General features: G+C 37.2%; 1 protein-coding gene across 1 annotated transcript; it reads right to left on the reverse strand.

The window, feature by feature from the left end:
- Positions 1-10,110: 10,110 nt before the first annotated feature.
- LOC138309261 (uncharacterized) lies at positions 10,111-15,411 on the reverse strand. The gene is made up of 2 exons (XM_069250419.1): positions 14,753-15,411; positions 10,111-13,612 (listed from the first exon to the last, which is right to left on the reverse strand). Exons 1-2 carry the CDS (start codon positions 14,840-14,842, stop codon positions 13,073-13,075), a joined length of 630 nt encoding a protein of 209 aa, XP_069106520.1. The 5' UTR covers positions 14,843-15,411; the 3' UTR covers positions 10,111-13,072.
- Between the last annotated feature and the right edge of the window lie 31 nt (positions 15,412-15,442).

Consider the following 15,442-nt stretch of genomic DNA (forward strand, 5'->3'; position numbering starts at 1 on the left):
ACCGTAACCTGGTATAACTAAGCTCTCATCATATCTGTAGGGACTGACTCATTGTCATTTAGATATCCTTTTGTATTGATAGCATGATCAACTGTATGGCTTAAGCTTATTATTAACAAATTCAATTTTCAATATTTGACAAGATCTCCAGATATGTAATTTTATTGCATATCTATCAATAATGATACTAATATTATTTTATAATGTATTCGAAGTGAAATTACACGAATGCATTTTATGTGGGATCAGTAATAGTTACCAGAACCTTAGTGGTTAGGATGTTCTAACATATAACCAGAAGCCCTCCTCCGTCTCTTCGTGGCGTGGTCCGTGTGGAGCAGATCAACTGGTCGGTTTATTCTCCGGGAACTCTGCCTTTCCTGCACCGTCTAAACATGGCACGTCTATAAGTAGCCCTGACTGTTAATAGGACATTGAACTAATCACACCAAACCAGAAACAACGATACAAACGTAGAATGCTCTTGTTTTAAAACCTTTGGATCAAAACCATTAAATGTGAAATGATGATCTGTAGACATCAAATATTTATATAATATATTTAAATACAGGGGGGTCGACCTTAAATGAACTTAGCTGTTGATGTGACGATTTAAAGGAGATGTCCACCTTAAATAAACTCAACTATTAATATGAAGTTATACTGGAAATGTCGACCTTTAATAATCTTAACTGTTAACAGATTATGCAATGGAGACTATCCTTTTAATGACATTTATTGTTCATAGGACGTTATACAGGGAGGTCGACCTTAAGTGACCATAACTATAAATACGACGTTATACAGGGAGGTCGAGGTCGACCTAACTGTAAATAGGACGTTATACAGGGAGGTCGACCTAAGTGACCATAACTGTAAATAGGACGTTATACAGGGGAGGTCGACCTTAAGTGACCATAACTGTAAATAGGAGTTATACGACCTTTATGACCATAACTGTAAATAGGACGAGGAGGTCGACCTTAAGTGACCATAACTGTAAATAGGACGTTATACAGGGGGAGGTCGACCTTAAGTGACCATAACTGTAAATAGGACGTTATACAGGGGAGGTCGACCTTAAGTGACCATAACTGTAAATAGGACGTTTATACAGGGGAGGTCGACCTTAAGTGACCATAACTGTAAATAGGACGTTTATACAGGGGAGGTCGACCTTAAGTGACCATAACTGTAAATAGGACGTTATACAGGGGAGGTCGACCTTAAGTGACCATAACTGTAAATAGGACGTTATACAGGGGAGGTCGACCTTAAGTGACCATAACTGTAAATAGGACGTTATACAGGGGAGGTCGACCTTAAGTGACCATAACTGTAAATAGGACGTTATACAGGGGAGGTCGACCTTAAGTGACCATAACTGTAAATAGGACGTTATACAGGGGAGGTCGACCTTAAGTGACCATAACTGTAAATAGGACGTTATATACAGGTGAGGTCGACCTTAAGTGACCATAACTGTAAATAGGACGTTATACAGGTGAGTTCGACCTTAAGTGACCATAACTGTAAATAGGACGTTATACAGGGGAGGTCGACCTTAAGTGACCATAACTGTAAATAGGACGTTATACAGGGGAGGTCGACCTTAAGTGACCATAACTGTAAATAGGACGTTATACAGGGGAGGTCGACCTTAAGTGACCATAACTGTAAATAGGACGTTATACAGGGGAGGTCGACCTTAAGTGACCATAACTGTAAATAGGACGTTATACAGGGGAGGTCGACCTTAAGTGACCATAACTGTAAATAGGACGTTATACAGGGGAGGTCGACCTTAAGTGACCATAACTGTAAATAGGACGTTATACAGGGGAGGTCGACCTTAAGTGACCATAACTGTAAATAGGACGTTATACAGGGGAGGTCGACCTTAAGTGACCATAACTGTAAATAGGACGTTATACAGGGGAGGTCGACCTTAAGTGACCATAACTATAAATAGGACGTTATACAGGGGAGGTCGACCTTAAGTGACCATAACTATAAATAGGACGTTATACAGGGGAGGTCGACCTTAATGACCATAACTGTAAATAGGACGTTATACAGGGGAGGTCGACCTTAAGTGACCATAACTGTAAATAGGACGTTATACAGGGGAGGTTCGACCTTAAGTGACCATAACTGTAAATAGGACGTTATACAGGGGAGGTCGACCTTAAGTGACCATAACTGTAAATAGGACGTTATACAGGGGAGGTCGACCTTAAGTGACCATAACTGTAAATAGGACGTTATACAGGGGAGGTCGACCTTAAGTGACCATACGTTGGACTTTATAGGGAGTGACCTTAAGTGATATAACTGTAAATAGGACGTTATACAGGGGAGGTCGACCTTAAGTGACCATAACTGTAAATAGGACGTTATACAGGGGAGGTCGACCTTAAGTGACCATAACTGTAAATAGGACGTTATACAGGGGAGGTCGACCTTAAGTGACCATAACTGTAAATAGGACGTTATACAGGGGACGTCGACCTTAAGTGACCATAACTGTAAATAGGACGTTATACAGGGGAGGTCGACCTTAAGTGACCATAACTGTAAATAGGACGTTATACAGGGGAGGTCGACCTTAAGTGACCATAACTGTAAATAGGACGTTATACAGGGGAGGTCGACCTTAAGTGACCATAACTGTAAATAGGACGTTATACAGGGGAGGTCGACCTTAAGTGACCATAACTGTAAATAGGACGTTATACAGGGGAGGTCGACCTTAAGTGACCATAACTGTAAATAGGACGTTATACAGGGGAGGTCGACCTTAAGTGACCATAACTGTAAATAGGACGTTATACAGGGGAGGTCGACCTTAAGTGACCATAACTGTAAATAGGACGTTATACAGGGGAGGTCGACCTTAAGTGACCATAACTGTAAATAGGACGTTATACAGGGGAGGTCGACCTTAAGTGACCATAACTGTAAATAGGACGTTATACAGGGGAGGTCGACCTTAAGTGACCATAACTGTAAATAGGACGTTATACAGGGGAGGTCGACCTTAAGTGACCATAACTGTAAATAGGACGTTATACAGGGGAGGTCGACCTTAAGTGACCATAACTGTAAATAGGACGTTATACAGGGGAGGTCGACCTTAAGTGACCATAACTGTAAATAGGACGTTATACAGGGGAGGTCGACCTTAAGTGACCATAACTGTAAATAGGACGTTATACAGGGGAGGTCGACCTTAAGTGACCATAACTGTAAATAGGACGTTTATACAGGGGAGGTCGACCTTAAGTGACCATAACTGTAAATAGGACGTTATACAGGGAGGTCGACCTTAAGTGACCATAACTGTAAATAGGACGTTATACAGGGGAGGTCGACCTTAAGTGACCATAACTGTAAATAGGACGTTATACAGGGGAGGTCGACCTTAAGTGACCATAACTGTATAACCTTAGGACAAACGTAATAGGACATACAGGGAGGTCGACCTTAAGTGACCATAACTGTAAATAGGACGTTATACATGGGAGGTCGACCTTAAGTGACCATAACTGTAAATAGGACGTTATACAGGGGAGGTCGACCTTAAGTGACCATAACTGTAAATAGGACGTTATACAGGGGAGGTCGACCTTAAGTGACCATAACTGTAAATAGGACGTTATACAGGGGAGGTCGACCTTAAGTGACCATAACTGTAAATAGGACGTTATACAGGGGAGGTCGACCTTAAGTGACCATAACTGTAAATAGGACGTTATACAGGGGAGGTCGACCTTAAGTGACCATAACTGTAAATAGGACGTTATACAGGGGAGGTCGACCTTAAGTGACCATAACTGTAAATAGGACGTTATACAGGGGAGGTCGACCTTAAGTGACCATAACTGTAAATAGGACGTTATACAGGGGAGGTCGACCTTAAGTGACCATAACTGTAAATAGGACGTTATACAGGGGAGGTCGACCTTAAGTGACCATAACTGTAAATAGGACGTTATACAGGGGAGGTCGACCTTAAGTGACCATAACTGTAAATAGGACGTTATACAGGTGAGTTGGACCTTAATTGACCATAACTGTAAATAGGACGTTATACAGGGAGGTCGACCTTAAGTGACCATAACTGTAAATAGGACGTTATACAGGTGAGGTCGACCTTAAGTGACCATAACTGTAAATAGGACGTTATACAGGGGAGGTCGACCTTAAGTGACCATAACTGTAAATAGGACGTTATACAGGGGAGGTCGACCTTAAGTGACCATAACTGTAAATAGGACGTTATACAGGGGAGGTCGACCTTAAGTGACCATAACTGTAAATAGGACGTTATACAGGGGAGGTCGACCTTAAGTGACCATAACTGTAAATAGGACGTTATACAGGGGAGGTCGACCTTAAGTGACCATAACTGTAAATAGGACGTTATACAGGGGAGGTCGACCTTAAGTGACCATAACTGTAAATAGGACGTTATACAGGGGAGGTCGACCTTAAGTGACCATAACTGTAAATAGGACGTTATACAGGGGAGGTCGACCTTAAGTGACCATAACTGTAAATAGGACGTTATACAGGGAGGTCGACCTTAAGTGACCATAACTGTAAATAGGACGTTATACAGGGGAGGTCGACCTTAAGTGACCATAACTGTAAATAGGACGTTATACAGGGGAGGTCGACCTTAAGTGACCATAACTGTAAATAGGACGTTATACAGGAGGTCGACCTTAAGTGACCATAACTGTAAATAGGACGTTATACAGGGGAGGTCGACCTTAAGTGACCATAACTGTAAATAGGACGTTATACAGGGGAGGTCGACCTTAAGTGACCATAACTGTAAATAGGACGTTATACAGGGGAGGTCGACCTTAAGTGACCATAACTGTAAATAGGACGTTATACAGGGGAGGTCGACCTTAAGTGACCATAACTGTAAATAGGACGTTATACAGGGGAGGTCGACCTTAAGTGACCATAACTGTAAATAGGACGTTATACAGGGGAGGTCGACCTTAAGTGACCATAACTGTAAATAGGACGTTATACAGGGGAGGTCGACCTAATGACCTACTAAATAGGACGTTATACAGGAGTGACCTTAAGTGACCATAACTGTAAATAGGACGTTATACAGGGGAGGTTCGACCTTAAGTGACCATAACTGTAAATAGGACGTTATACAGGGAGGTCGACCTTAAGTGACCATAACTGTAAATAGGACGTTATACAGGTGAGGTCGACCTTAAGTGACCATAACTGTAAATAGGACGTTATACAGGTGAGGTCGACCTTAAGTGACCATAACTGTAAATAGGACGTTATACAGGGGAGGTCGACCTTAAGTGACCATAACTGTAAATAGGACGTTATACGGGAGGTCGACCTTAAGTGACCATAACTGTAAATAGGACGTTATACAGGGGAGGTCGACCTTAAGTGACCATAACTGTAAATAGGACGTTATACAGGGGAGGTCGACCTTAAGTGACCGTAAAACGTAAATAGGACGTTATACAGGGGAGGTCGACCTTAAGTGACCATAACTGTAAATAGGACGTTATACAGGGGAGGTCGACCTTAAGTGACCATAACTGTAAATAGGACGTTATACAGAGGACGTCGACCTTAAGTGACCATAACTATAAATAGGACGTTATACAGAGGACGTCGACCTTAAGTGACCATAGCTGTAAATAGGACGTTATACAGGGGAGGTCGACCTTAAGTGACCATAACTGTAAATAGGACGTTATATAGGACGTATACAGAGGACGTCGACCTTAAGTGACCATAACTATAAATAGGACGTTATACAGAGGACGTCGACCTTAAGTGACCATAACTGTAAATAGGACGTTATACAGGGGAGGTCGACCTTAAGTGACCATAACTGTAAATAGGACGTTATACAGGGGAGGTCGACCTTAAGTGACCATAACTATAAATAGAACGTATAATTAACTGTAAATAGGACGTTATACAGTGGGCCATCCTAACGTTACCTAACCACTTTTGAATTACGTCGATAAAGCTCAAAAACCAACCAGTCATGTTGCAGCTTTATTTACCCTTATACGACATGAGTCACAAAGTTATTTTCTGTGTGATAATCGTTATGAAACGTATACGTAATGATGTTAGGGAAAACGCTCACTTGCTTTTTTAATTCTATCATCGGCACACTTCACAAAGTTAAATATTTACACTGTTTGAAGTCTAGCTCTCCATCAGCGCTGGGCATTCTGTAAAATATAGAATTGTACGTCTTGTTTTATCTCTAATCTCCTAGACACTACGATTTACATTTTAACTTGAATATAACTGTATGCTATGGAAATGAAACACAAAATATATCTCCTCATACAAATGACAATGAAATACATTGTATACTCAGTTAAACCCATATCTTTCTTGATGGAATCTTTTCTTTTGGATATGGCTTCTGTATTGAATAAAACAATCAGTTTTGTTTTAATCCAATGAGAAATCAGTACGTCAATACTGAGTAATATAGGTCTAATACAAATCTAGTCAGATATATAACTCTTTCATATGAGAGTGTGTTGTAAACTTTTGTAAAACTCGAATGACATAAGCTGGAACACATGCCTCAAATGAGTCTTTTATCAATAATCCAGACCCCGATTTCCCGGCACAACCTTAGTTCATTATATATATATAAGTTACATTAAACAGAAAAACTGAAGTTTTGACTTAACTCTGTATTTTTTGAGAAACCGGGGCCTGATAGTCTGATCGTAGAAAGAGATTCCCTAAGACGGTCTAGTCCAGATTTCCTGGCAGTATAACACATAGTTGAATTTGACAGATGAATTATCAACATTGCAACCCCAATAATTGTTTACCTTCACTCCGTGGCCCTCCAGTGAGACCTCCTAATCTCTCATACTGATCGCAGACCGTTAATGTGGAGGTACTCATCTATATAAATATATACAACACTTTAAACAAGCACACATACCCACAGGTATGTACAGGCATTAATAATGATATTATACACAACATGACATTAAAAGTAAACTAATTAGACGTAGTTAAGACAATGCCAATTATTATTTCATAATTACACTTAAGTACTTGCAATTCTTCATCCACGTCATATTAGAATTATTGAAGACAGTGATTCATTAATAATATGAAAAATACCCCAAGATGGACCTGTAAAGTGGACAGGAACATTTCATTCCTTGTGTATTATTTTGGCTCGTCAACACGAGGCTTACCGAGTGCTGACCAGCAAACAATCAAACGCTAAGTTTCCAATATCCCTGTTCACTTCACATGCTCATATAATAATCGCAAACAATGGCTATGGATATTTTGTCCTCAAATCATTGCTTGTTGAATCAGTGTTTCAGCATTTTTTTTCTGTTTACTATATTTAATCTACATGTTCAGTAACCACATAATACAAACAAATCCAGAGCAGTTGTCTTTTGTATGTTATTCAGTACCTAAAGTTACCCAGTCAAACATTGTTTACTATCGGTTATGGCACATATACAGCGCTAATCAATACAGATCTGTTCCATACTAGCGATTCCCGTTATGGCACATACATTTGTATATAGCTCTAATGAATATAGATCTGTTCCATTCTAGCGATTCCCGTTATAACCTTCCTTATGGAAATTGCACATCATCCAGTATTACAAACATACCGGTGGATATCCAATTGCGAGTCAAAGCAATTTGACACCATATCGGCTTTCGCTTTGTCACGCTACGTGATTAAGTAACAGTTAGCAGATTTTAATCTTAAGTCAAATTTGCACAACAATTCAGGTAAAACACTCTTACCGGGCCACAGATCGCCTTCAAATGCAGAAGGAAAACTTATTTTTAAAATAAAAAATAGCATCGTAAATTTAATGGTGTCAAAAAGTGAAAGGCCAGATAATGGATGAATCGACCTCAGTGTCAACGAACTGTGCATGCCATTTTCCGATTCGAAGGTGTCAATTGTATGTGGAGAACCAGAACAGGAATAGCTAATGAGAATGTATTGACCCCTACTTCAATGACAGTGCACAATTATTTTTCTTTTCGTTTTTTTTTTCTTTTTATTTCTTTTTTATTTCTGTTTTTTTTTTTTTTTTTTGCTAATTTATGTTTCATTATTTTTTTTTATTTATTGAGGTATATATTGCATTCTTAGATCAGAAATATTGAATATGTGATGCATTTTTTTCTAACAACGAGAAAATATGGTGTCTATTGGGTTTTATTCAATGGTTGACTTATGAATATTTCATATTGCGTAATTGAAATAATCTCCCAATATAAGACTATAAGTATGCTTGCTTTATTTATCAATAAGAAGAAAATATTTGGCAAGACATGTAATTACGTGTTTATTTGATTTGAAAGTAAAATCAAGTGACAAAATAAAAGAAAAAGAAGGTCTATGCACAAATCCGAAATTCTCTCTGTTGGTCTCTTGTTTGTTTGATTTACTTCTGCCTAACTGGACAGCGACAAATTTAATGATGCAATCTAACGCTTCTTGTTTAATTTGCCGCTCTCCCGTTGGCTTCATACTCCCGAATTTAGTTCAATGCTTATATTTACATTTTAAAACAATTCTATAATAAGATACCAAGATTTTTGCATTTATAGCGAATAAACAATTGTCACCTGTCCTTTAAGAAATTAACACTGATTGAAGACGCTTTCATACGAAACCTAAAATAAATATAAAACAAAATAGTTGATATTTGCTAAAATAAATTGTTTTATTTTAGTCCAAATTTCCAACAGAACATTTAGAGTACATTTAATGGCCAACGATATTGAATGACATTTACGAAACGAATTTTTTCTTATGATCTCGATTAATTCCTTCTTATTTGAAAGGCGGAAATGACATTCAAATGATATCAGTGAGCTATTTATCCACATAATACAAGCTAGGGGATTTAGGTGCAATTCGAAAATTGGGATTAAAGCAATGTAGCACGGTTCACCTATCAATCTAAATAGTCATTCATTGAAAGAGAAATGAGCGCTATGAGAGTTTCTCCTTGTAATGTAATGTGTTGTATATATCGATAATATTATATTGACATAACATTAGTGGCACGTATTTCTAAATAATATTTCTTTAAAAAATGCAAATATTTTATTTAAAAAGCATCTCATTACCATAAATATTTGGTTCACATTGATAAACACACATCACTTGCCGAAATATCCCCTAAACCGTAGATGAGGCCGAGAAGGGGTAATGAAATAGTGATGATAATATATCCTGAAAGTAATCAATGCTTTGAACAGTGTGATATTCTCTCCTGCTTAGCAATATTAACTCATTCACCCCTGAAAAAAACATTTAAAGATGCTCCACCGCCGACAGAGCAAAAATGATACCCATCATTTGAGCAATAATAGGTGTTTAATCGTGTATATTTAATGTAATTAACATAAAAAGTAATTCAATTAATTTTGCTTTCGGTACATGTACAATCAGTACTGCATTCCATATAGGACAAGTACCATTTTTTCGGGATGCAATTAATTATTTTTGATATTTTTATCTTGAAGTAAAATTAGAAGCTAAAAATTTTCAATGGTGGTAATGGTGTAAAGTGAGTAACTTAAGTAACTGAAGAAAAATCCTTATTGAATATGACCTGTTTGTGTGTCCTATGTCGATTCCCAGCGTTGATAGAGTCCTTTAGTACATGGACATTGCACTATAAGTTGACGTAGCTTCAATAGTGTGGCACTGATGACGTATAAACGTCGTCGTCTAAGAAAAACATAATTGGTCGGGTTCGTTTTATTCGTTCTAGATTTGACGGTGTTGCAAGCGATTAAAATCATACCACACACTCCAAAACCGTACCAATCCCACGTGGTCATGTCATGTCCATGTAGTAAGAGATTAAAGCTCTATAAATATAACAGATAATTGGTTAGTGTATTTGGTTAAATGGTTTATTAATAAACAAAGTCATTTAAAGGCCCACTATCTTTCCAAACCAAAATGAAATTTTTCTTAAAAACAAAAAAACAAAATAATGTAAAAAATGTATATCGATGAACTAATATGAGGTTACAACCTCACACAAATGCAAGATTTTCTACATAATCTATGTTTTAACACTGTTTAAAACAGTGTAGATTCATTTCGCTATTTTTGCAGTCCGGTAACAGTAAAATGACAAGGACGACGACAGGAAACATAAGACGACCCGCGTTATGAAAATTAACATTTAATTCGTTTTAATTAAACTGTTAAGAAAATGATGATACGTGTATTATTAACGGTAAGCTAATAACTTGTTTGATAAAATTATCAATCTCGTTTTATATTCCCATATTTAGAAATAAAAGCCGTTTCGTAGAGGTGGAGGGTCTTTAAGGAAGTGTATGGGTTTTGAGCTCGTGATCAAGAGGTGGAGGATTGTGGTAATATGTTGGGGTATCTTTACCACTCGGCCACCGGGGTCCTCATGGAACAATTCAAAACTATGAACAGAATAAAAAAAGAACTACTCTCTCCTTCCGAGGCCTCTTTCCTATCTCTGTGTAATAATCCAGTTTCACGCCCAGGCCATTCTCTAACATTTTGTAAGGGGTTCTATGACGCCTTTTAAATCACTTTCAGATTATGTAAGTGAACGATTTAATGAAAAGATAGACAGGGATTTCTATTAACCCGAATGGCAGGATTTGTTGACAAACACTCAGGACAGGTAGGTCGCTATTATATCACCTGTAAATGAGAGTGTCGCGCAACGATCAAACCCCACGAAGACAATTTTAGATCTATTTCATTATTTTTTCTGCACATTTGAAGAGTTGTCAATCTTCACAGATTGATGAATGTTGGTTTAAAGATTTATCTGTCTATCAGCTGTCAAAAAACATTCGATAAAAATATGACATGTCAACATCTATTCAATGAGCAATGTCGATCCTGTATTTCAAAACATACTTATATGTAAGGTATATTCTATACACTATGAGATATCTGGTGTACACAAACTCATATGTAAGGTATATTCTATAAGATATGAGATGCCTAGTGTACACCAACTCATTTTGTGTAGATATGTACACTAAATTGTATCGCGAAAATGAATTGGCGCGAAAATCATCCTCGGTAAAATGGATTCAAATGACTCTGAAGTTTCCGTTAAATAGTCTTTCGGCATAAAAACGCGAAAACATGTCGTTGTGAAAAGTTGGTGTACAGTACGCAATATCAAATATCTTATATAGAACAATTAATGCAATGCTTTTTATATTGTAAATTAGATGCCTCATTTAAATTCTATATAAATTATCATAATATATCGCATGTAAATATGCTATGTAACTGAAATCTCGTTTTATCGTATTGCTTATTTAATATATACAATGTACATTAAAAATATAAGCTGGCGTCCCATAATGATAGGTTTGTATCAATGAACATGGAACACTATAAACGTTATCGTAAGCAATCCCAAACAATAACTGAAAACACAATTTAATCTTGTTCATATCAATGGCGACATACACAGAGTCAGTTCATTAACCACAGTTTGATATCTTACTAAGAAAATAAACCATAATATCCGTGTAAAACACTGTGTTAAATTGTTTAGTGTTAGTTCTGCGTCAACTCCTCGCCATCTGACGACAGAAAATGAAAAGAATATAAACAAATTATCGGTATAGTTTATTGTATTTTTGTTGGACATTATTTGGGATTTTGCAGGCCATTTCTACGACCGTGTGATCGGTGAAATACTTCGTAGGAGATGGATGAAGTATACATAATGCACCCAGGAGAGACAGATAGCGGAGATGTGCTTCGCTAACATATACTTCTCTGATTTAAGGTCTGAATCGAGCAAGGTTTTACACGTACAAAAACCAGATATACGACAATAAGAGATTTATTAACATTTTTGTTTCATGAGGAAATGTTCATCAATAACGTTATCCTAGAATGAAGTGGCATACATTGCTATATTGATACAAGTTGTCATAAAAATTCTCGTCACAATTGTATTAGATAAAATTCAATACGAATATAATACTATTTATTTGAAATTGTTTGTTAAATTACACACAATAGTTATTTCTCACACACATGTAGTAATGCTTTAGATGTATCATGAAACATACGAAACATACAAAAACAAACTAGAAAATAATGTCATTTTTACAAAAATGGAAATTAACAAAAATGCACCATGAAACTATGAAAATATGTAGTAAGTAATACAGAATCGAGTAAATCAATGGAAGACTGGATTAAAATAACAGCAATTGCTTTAAAAGGGAACATGGATTGGTAAAATGTGACCTTGGAAAAACCAGTGAGTTGTTCCAGTGTTTAGCAAGACCACGGGAATTCTTCCGGGACCAGCAAAGAGCTTCGTTCCAGAGAACATCCATTGCATGGAGTCATAAACGTTCAAAATGCAAGTGGTCAACATATACAAATGTACATCAATTATAATATTCAAACATATGGAAAACTGGATTGTAAGGCCACTCTTTGCTGCAGAAAAAAACAACCTTCAAAATGAATCTTCATTGAAAAGAATAATTAGATGATTTGAAACATTTTCGTAATCATTATGTAAAAAATAAGTGTATCATACGTATATAGTACACATAGTTAGGTTAAATTTCGATTATCAGTAAAATATGAAAGGTCTACCTAATGTCGTAAATGAACTACTCGACAGGCCTTTCCTATATCAAGCAACGGGATAGACTGAACACATATGTCCCCCCCCCCCTTCTATTTGATTGACAAATCCATTAAAATAAATGTGTATGTGAAACACGAAGAGTACTTCATGATTTACACCATAATCGGCATGACAGTGACCATCCTAATCGTAGGTTTATTTAAAGATTAACATTGCACATTATTAAGATATTTTTCTATAATTTGACATCACATTATTAAGATATTGTTCTATAATTTGACATCACAATATTAAGATATTGTTCTATAATTTGACATCACAATATTAAGATATTGTTCTATAATTTGACATCACATTGCGCTCTTATCTCGTCCATTGGGCCACTCTTACTTCTTGTTTGCTTTGTGTTGATTCTCCATCCACGAGGTCAAGGTCAGCGATCGTTCTATATTTGGATTATAGTCCAAAACCGACACCTGTAGACACACCTTACTAGATCCACTCATGGCTGCTCTTAGAATGAAATTCTCCCCCTCTAACTGATAATGACTGGGGATATCGTCTGTCTTCCATGTCTTTGCGTTCACGTTTTGTTTTTTATCAAAATTCTTGACCATTTCATCACGAGTTTCGGTCTCAAAGTCATCCACAGTCAACCACTGAAGTCCCAGAATGTTTTGTCCCACCGCAGGGTTGCTGAAGAAAATGCACGCGACTTTGTCTGTTCCTTCTATAAGATAGGTCACCAGACCAACAATCCCGCGAAATGTCCACGGTGTTTTGTAGAATAGGTTGTCGCATGATTTACCGGAAGTAACAATAGGAAACTCGTTGAATAACTTCCCCTTGCACAATCTTACTTCCGGTTGTATCAGGGCTCGACAGTTGAGCTGGTTTGAAACTCTCATTTCAATTGTGTGTTTAGCCTGGAAAATAAAGTTATACGATTGTCACGTTTTGTTCTATTTATAAATAACTCGAAAGGAACGTAAGTATGCTATTGACTCATGATGAAATTAATACTTTCATTTAACAGTCTATACTTACATAACTTGTATATACTTATATAGTCGAACTTTATAAAAGCATGCGCACGGCAGAGCCGTGCCGTTTTCTTCCCCCCAAATAATCACCCAAGTCATTGTTATCAAGTCCGTTGCAGACTCTTTTATATTAAAAAAATCTCCAGTAAGATCCTTTTCCGTCAAAACCAGTTACACAGATTTTTATAATACACATAAAAACGTCACGTTTTACACATAACAACCACGTCACATACGGTAATCTTTCCAACAGCAGGTTTGACGTCAAGCAGCGATCACAACATAGCATGACGTCACTCGATTATTCATGACGTTGACAAATGATGACGGGGCCCTGAGAAATAAGTAATTCGGTCAAAGTTCACCGTGTCAGCCAATCAGAATGTGTACAGGGTCTATACACGTGTGGTATGAACAAATTGTTAATCAACAGCTGTATCGTTTATTTGATACCCTGGGAGTACCCGCCTATTGTGGTAGAAACATGTTTGGTTAGTTGTTTGTTTGGGCTTAACGTCCTAAGCTAAGGTCGGCCTCCCCTATATACAATGTGTGTCTCCTTGTGATAGTGGAACTCGTGTCCTCTTTATAGTTCTCTCTTGCGGATTTTTTCCAACAAAGACACTAAAGGTCTATTGTCCTGACAACGGGCATACCAACCATCCCTCCGGTGAGGAAATCTCTTGGTTCTCTCCCCTGGCCGAGAGACGGCATAGTTAACAAAAGTAGTGCTATCGGCTCATGTTTAGCTTCCAGTATAAGGGGAAAACACGTATAAATGATATAAAATAATAGATAATTCATAATCGATAGGTACAGCAGTAGTGATTACCATAAAGCTCAAGAGTAAACTATTCATGTTGGTATATATACAGAAACAATGTGGTATATTCAGACGAAAAAACATTTTCTTTTAATTATCATAAAAGAACTTAGATTAACGCTGACAAAACCATTCTGGCATATATAATCGCGTAAACTTATCTTATACTCATTCATCTACCACACTCTCCAGTTACTTACCTTGATGACTTCCGCCCAATCCTCTAGGGCAGCATTTTGCATCTCATTTCCAAACAGAAGGTTTCCAATACAGTTCGTCATGACGACCATGTACCTAGAACTAGACCTAGAACTTACCACGGGTACTAGATGATTACACCTGCCCAGCCAGGTAAGTATGGTGAGTGATATCGCATCTCGTACCCAGGGGAATGATTGGTTAGCTTTGTTCCTCCGTTTTCTAATTTCATTAATGTTCCAAAGACAAAATTTCTTTTTTTGATTAGCAAATATCACATAGTCTTATCTACAGTGAAAACATGCTTTGATATGTATTTCTAATATCTCCACATTGTACATATTGTGAAATTATTACATTTATTCCAAACATCAAACGATTGTCTACTAATGTTTTGAACTGTTTTAAAGGTATTAAGCTGACATGAATTAAGAAACAATCAGTGCTCGTTTTATTCCAGATTTTAAAGGAACTGTTATTGTATTAGGAGATCAGTTACCGGATCGTGCCTGTATCGTGATATAACGATAGTGCTAAGTACAGACGGTTGTACGGACAGTCGGAGTTGTGGGGCTTCGACACACTTAACGCAGTAATCAGAAAGGATAGTTATTTATTTAAGGATTAACTTGAACAGAGTTTCTTTTGTTATGGAGATATAAGAAATAAGTATACACTCTTAACAAAATCAA

This window comes from Argopecten irradians, chromosome 15, assembly GCF_041381155.1.
Source record: "Argopecten irradians isolate NY chromosome 15, Ai_NY, whole genome shotgun sequence".
Classification (NCBI taxonomy): Eukaryota; Metazoa; Mollusca; class Bivalvia; order Pectinida; family Pectinidae; genus Argopecten; species Argopecten irradians.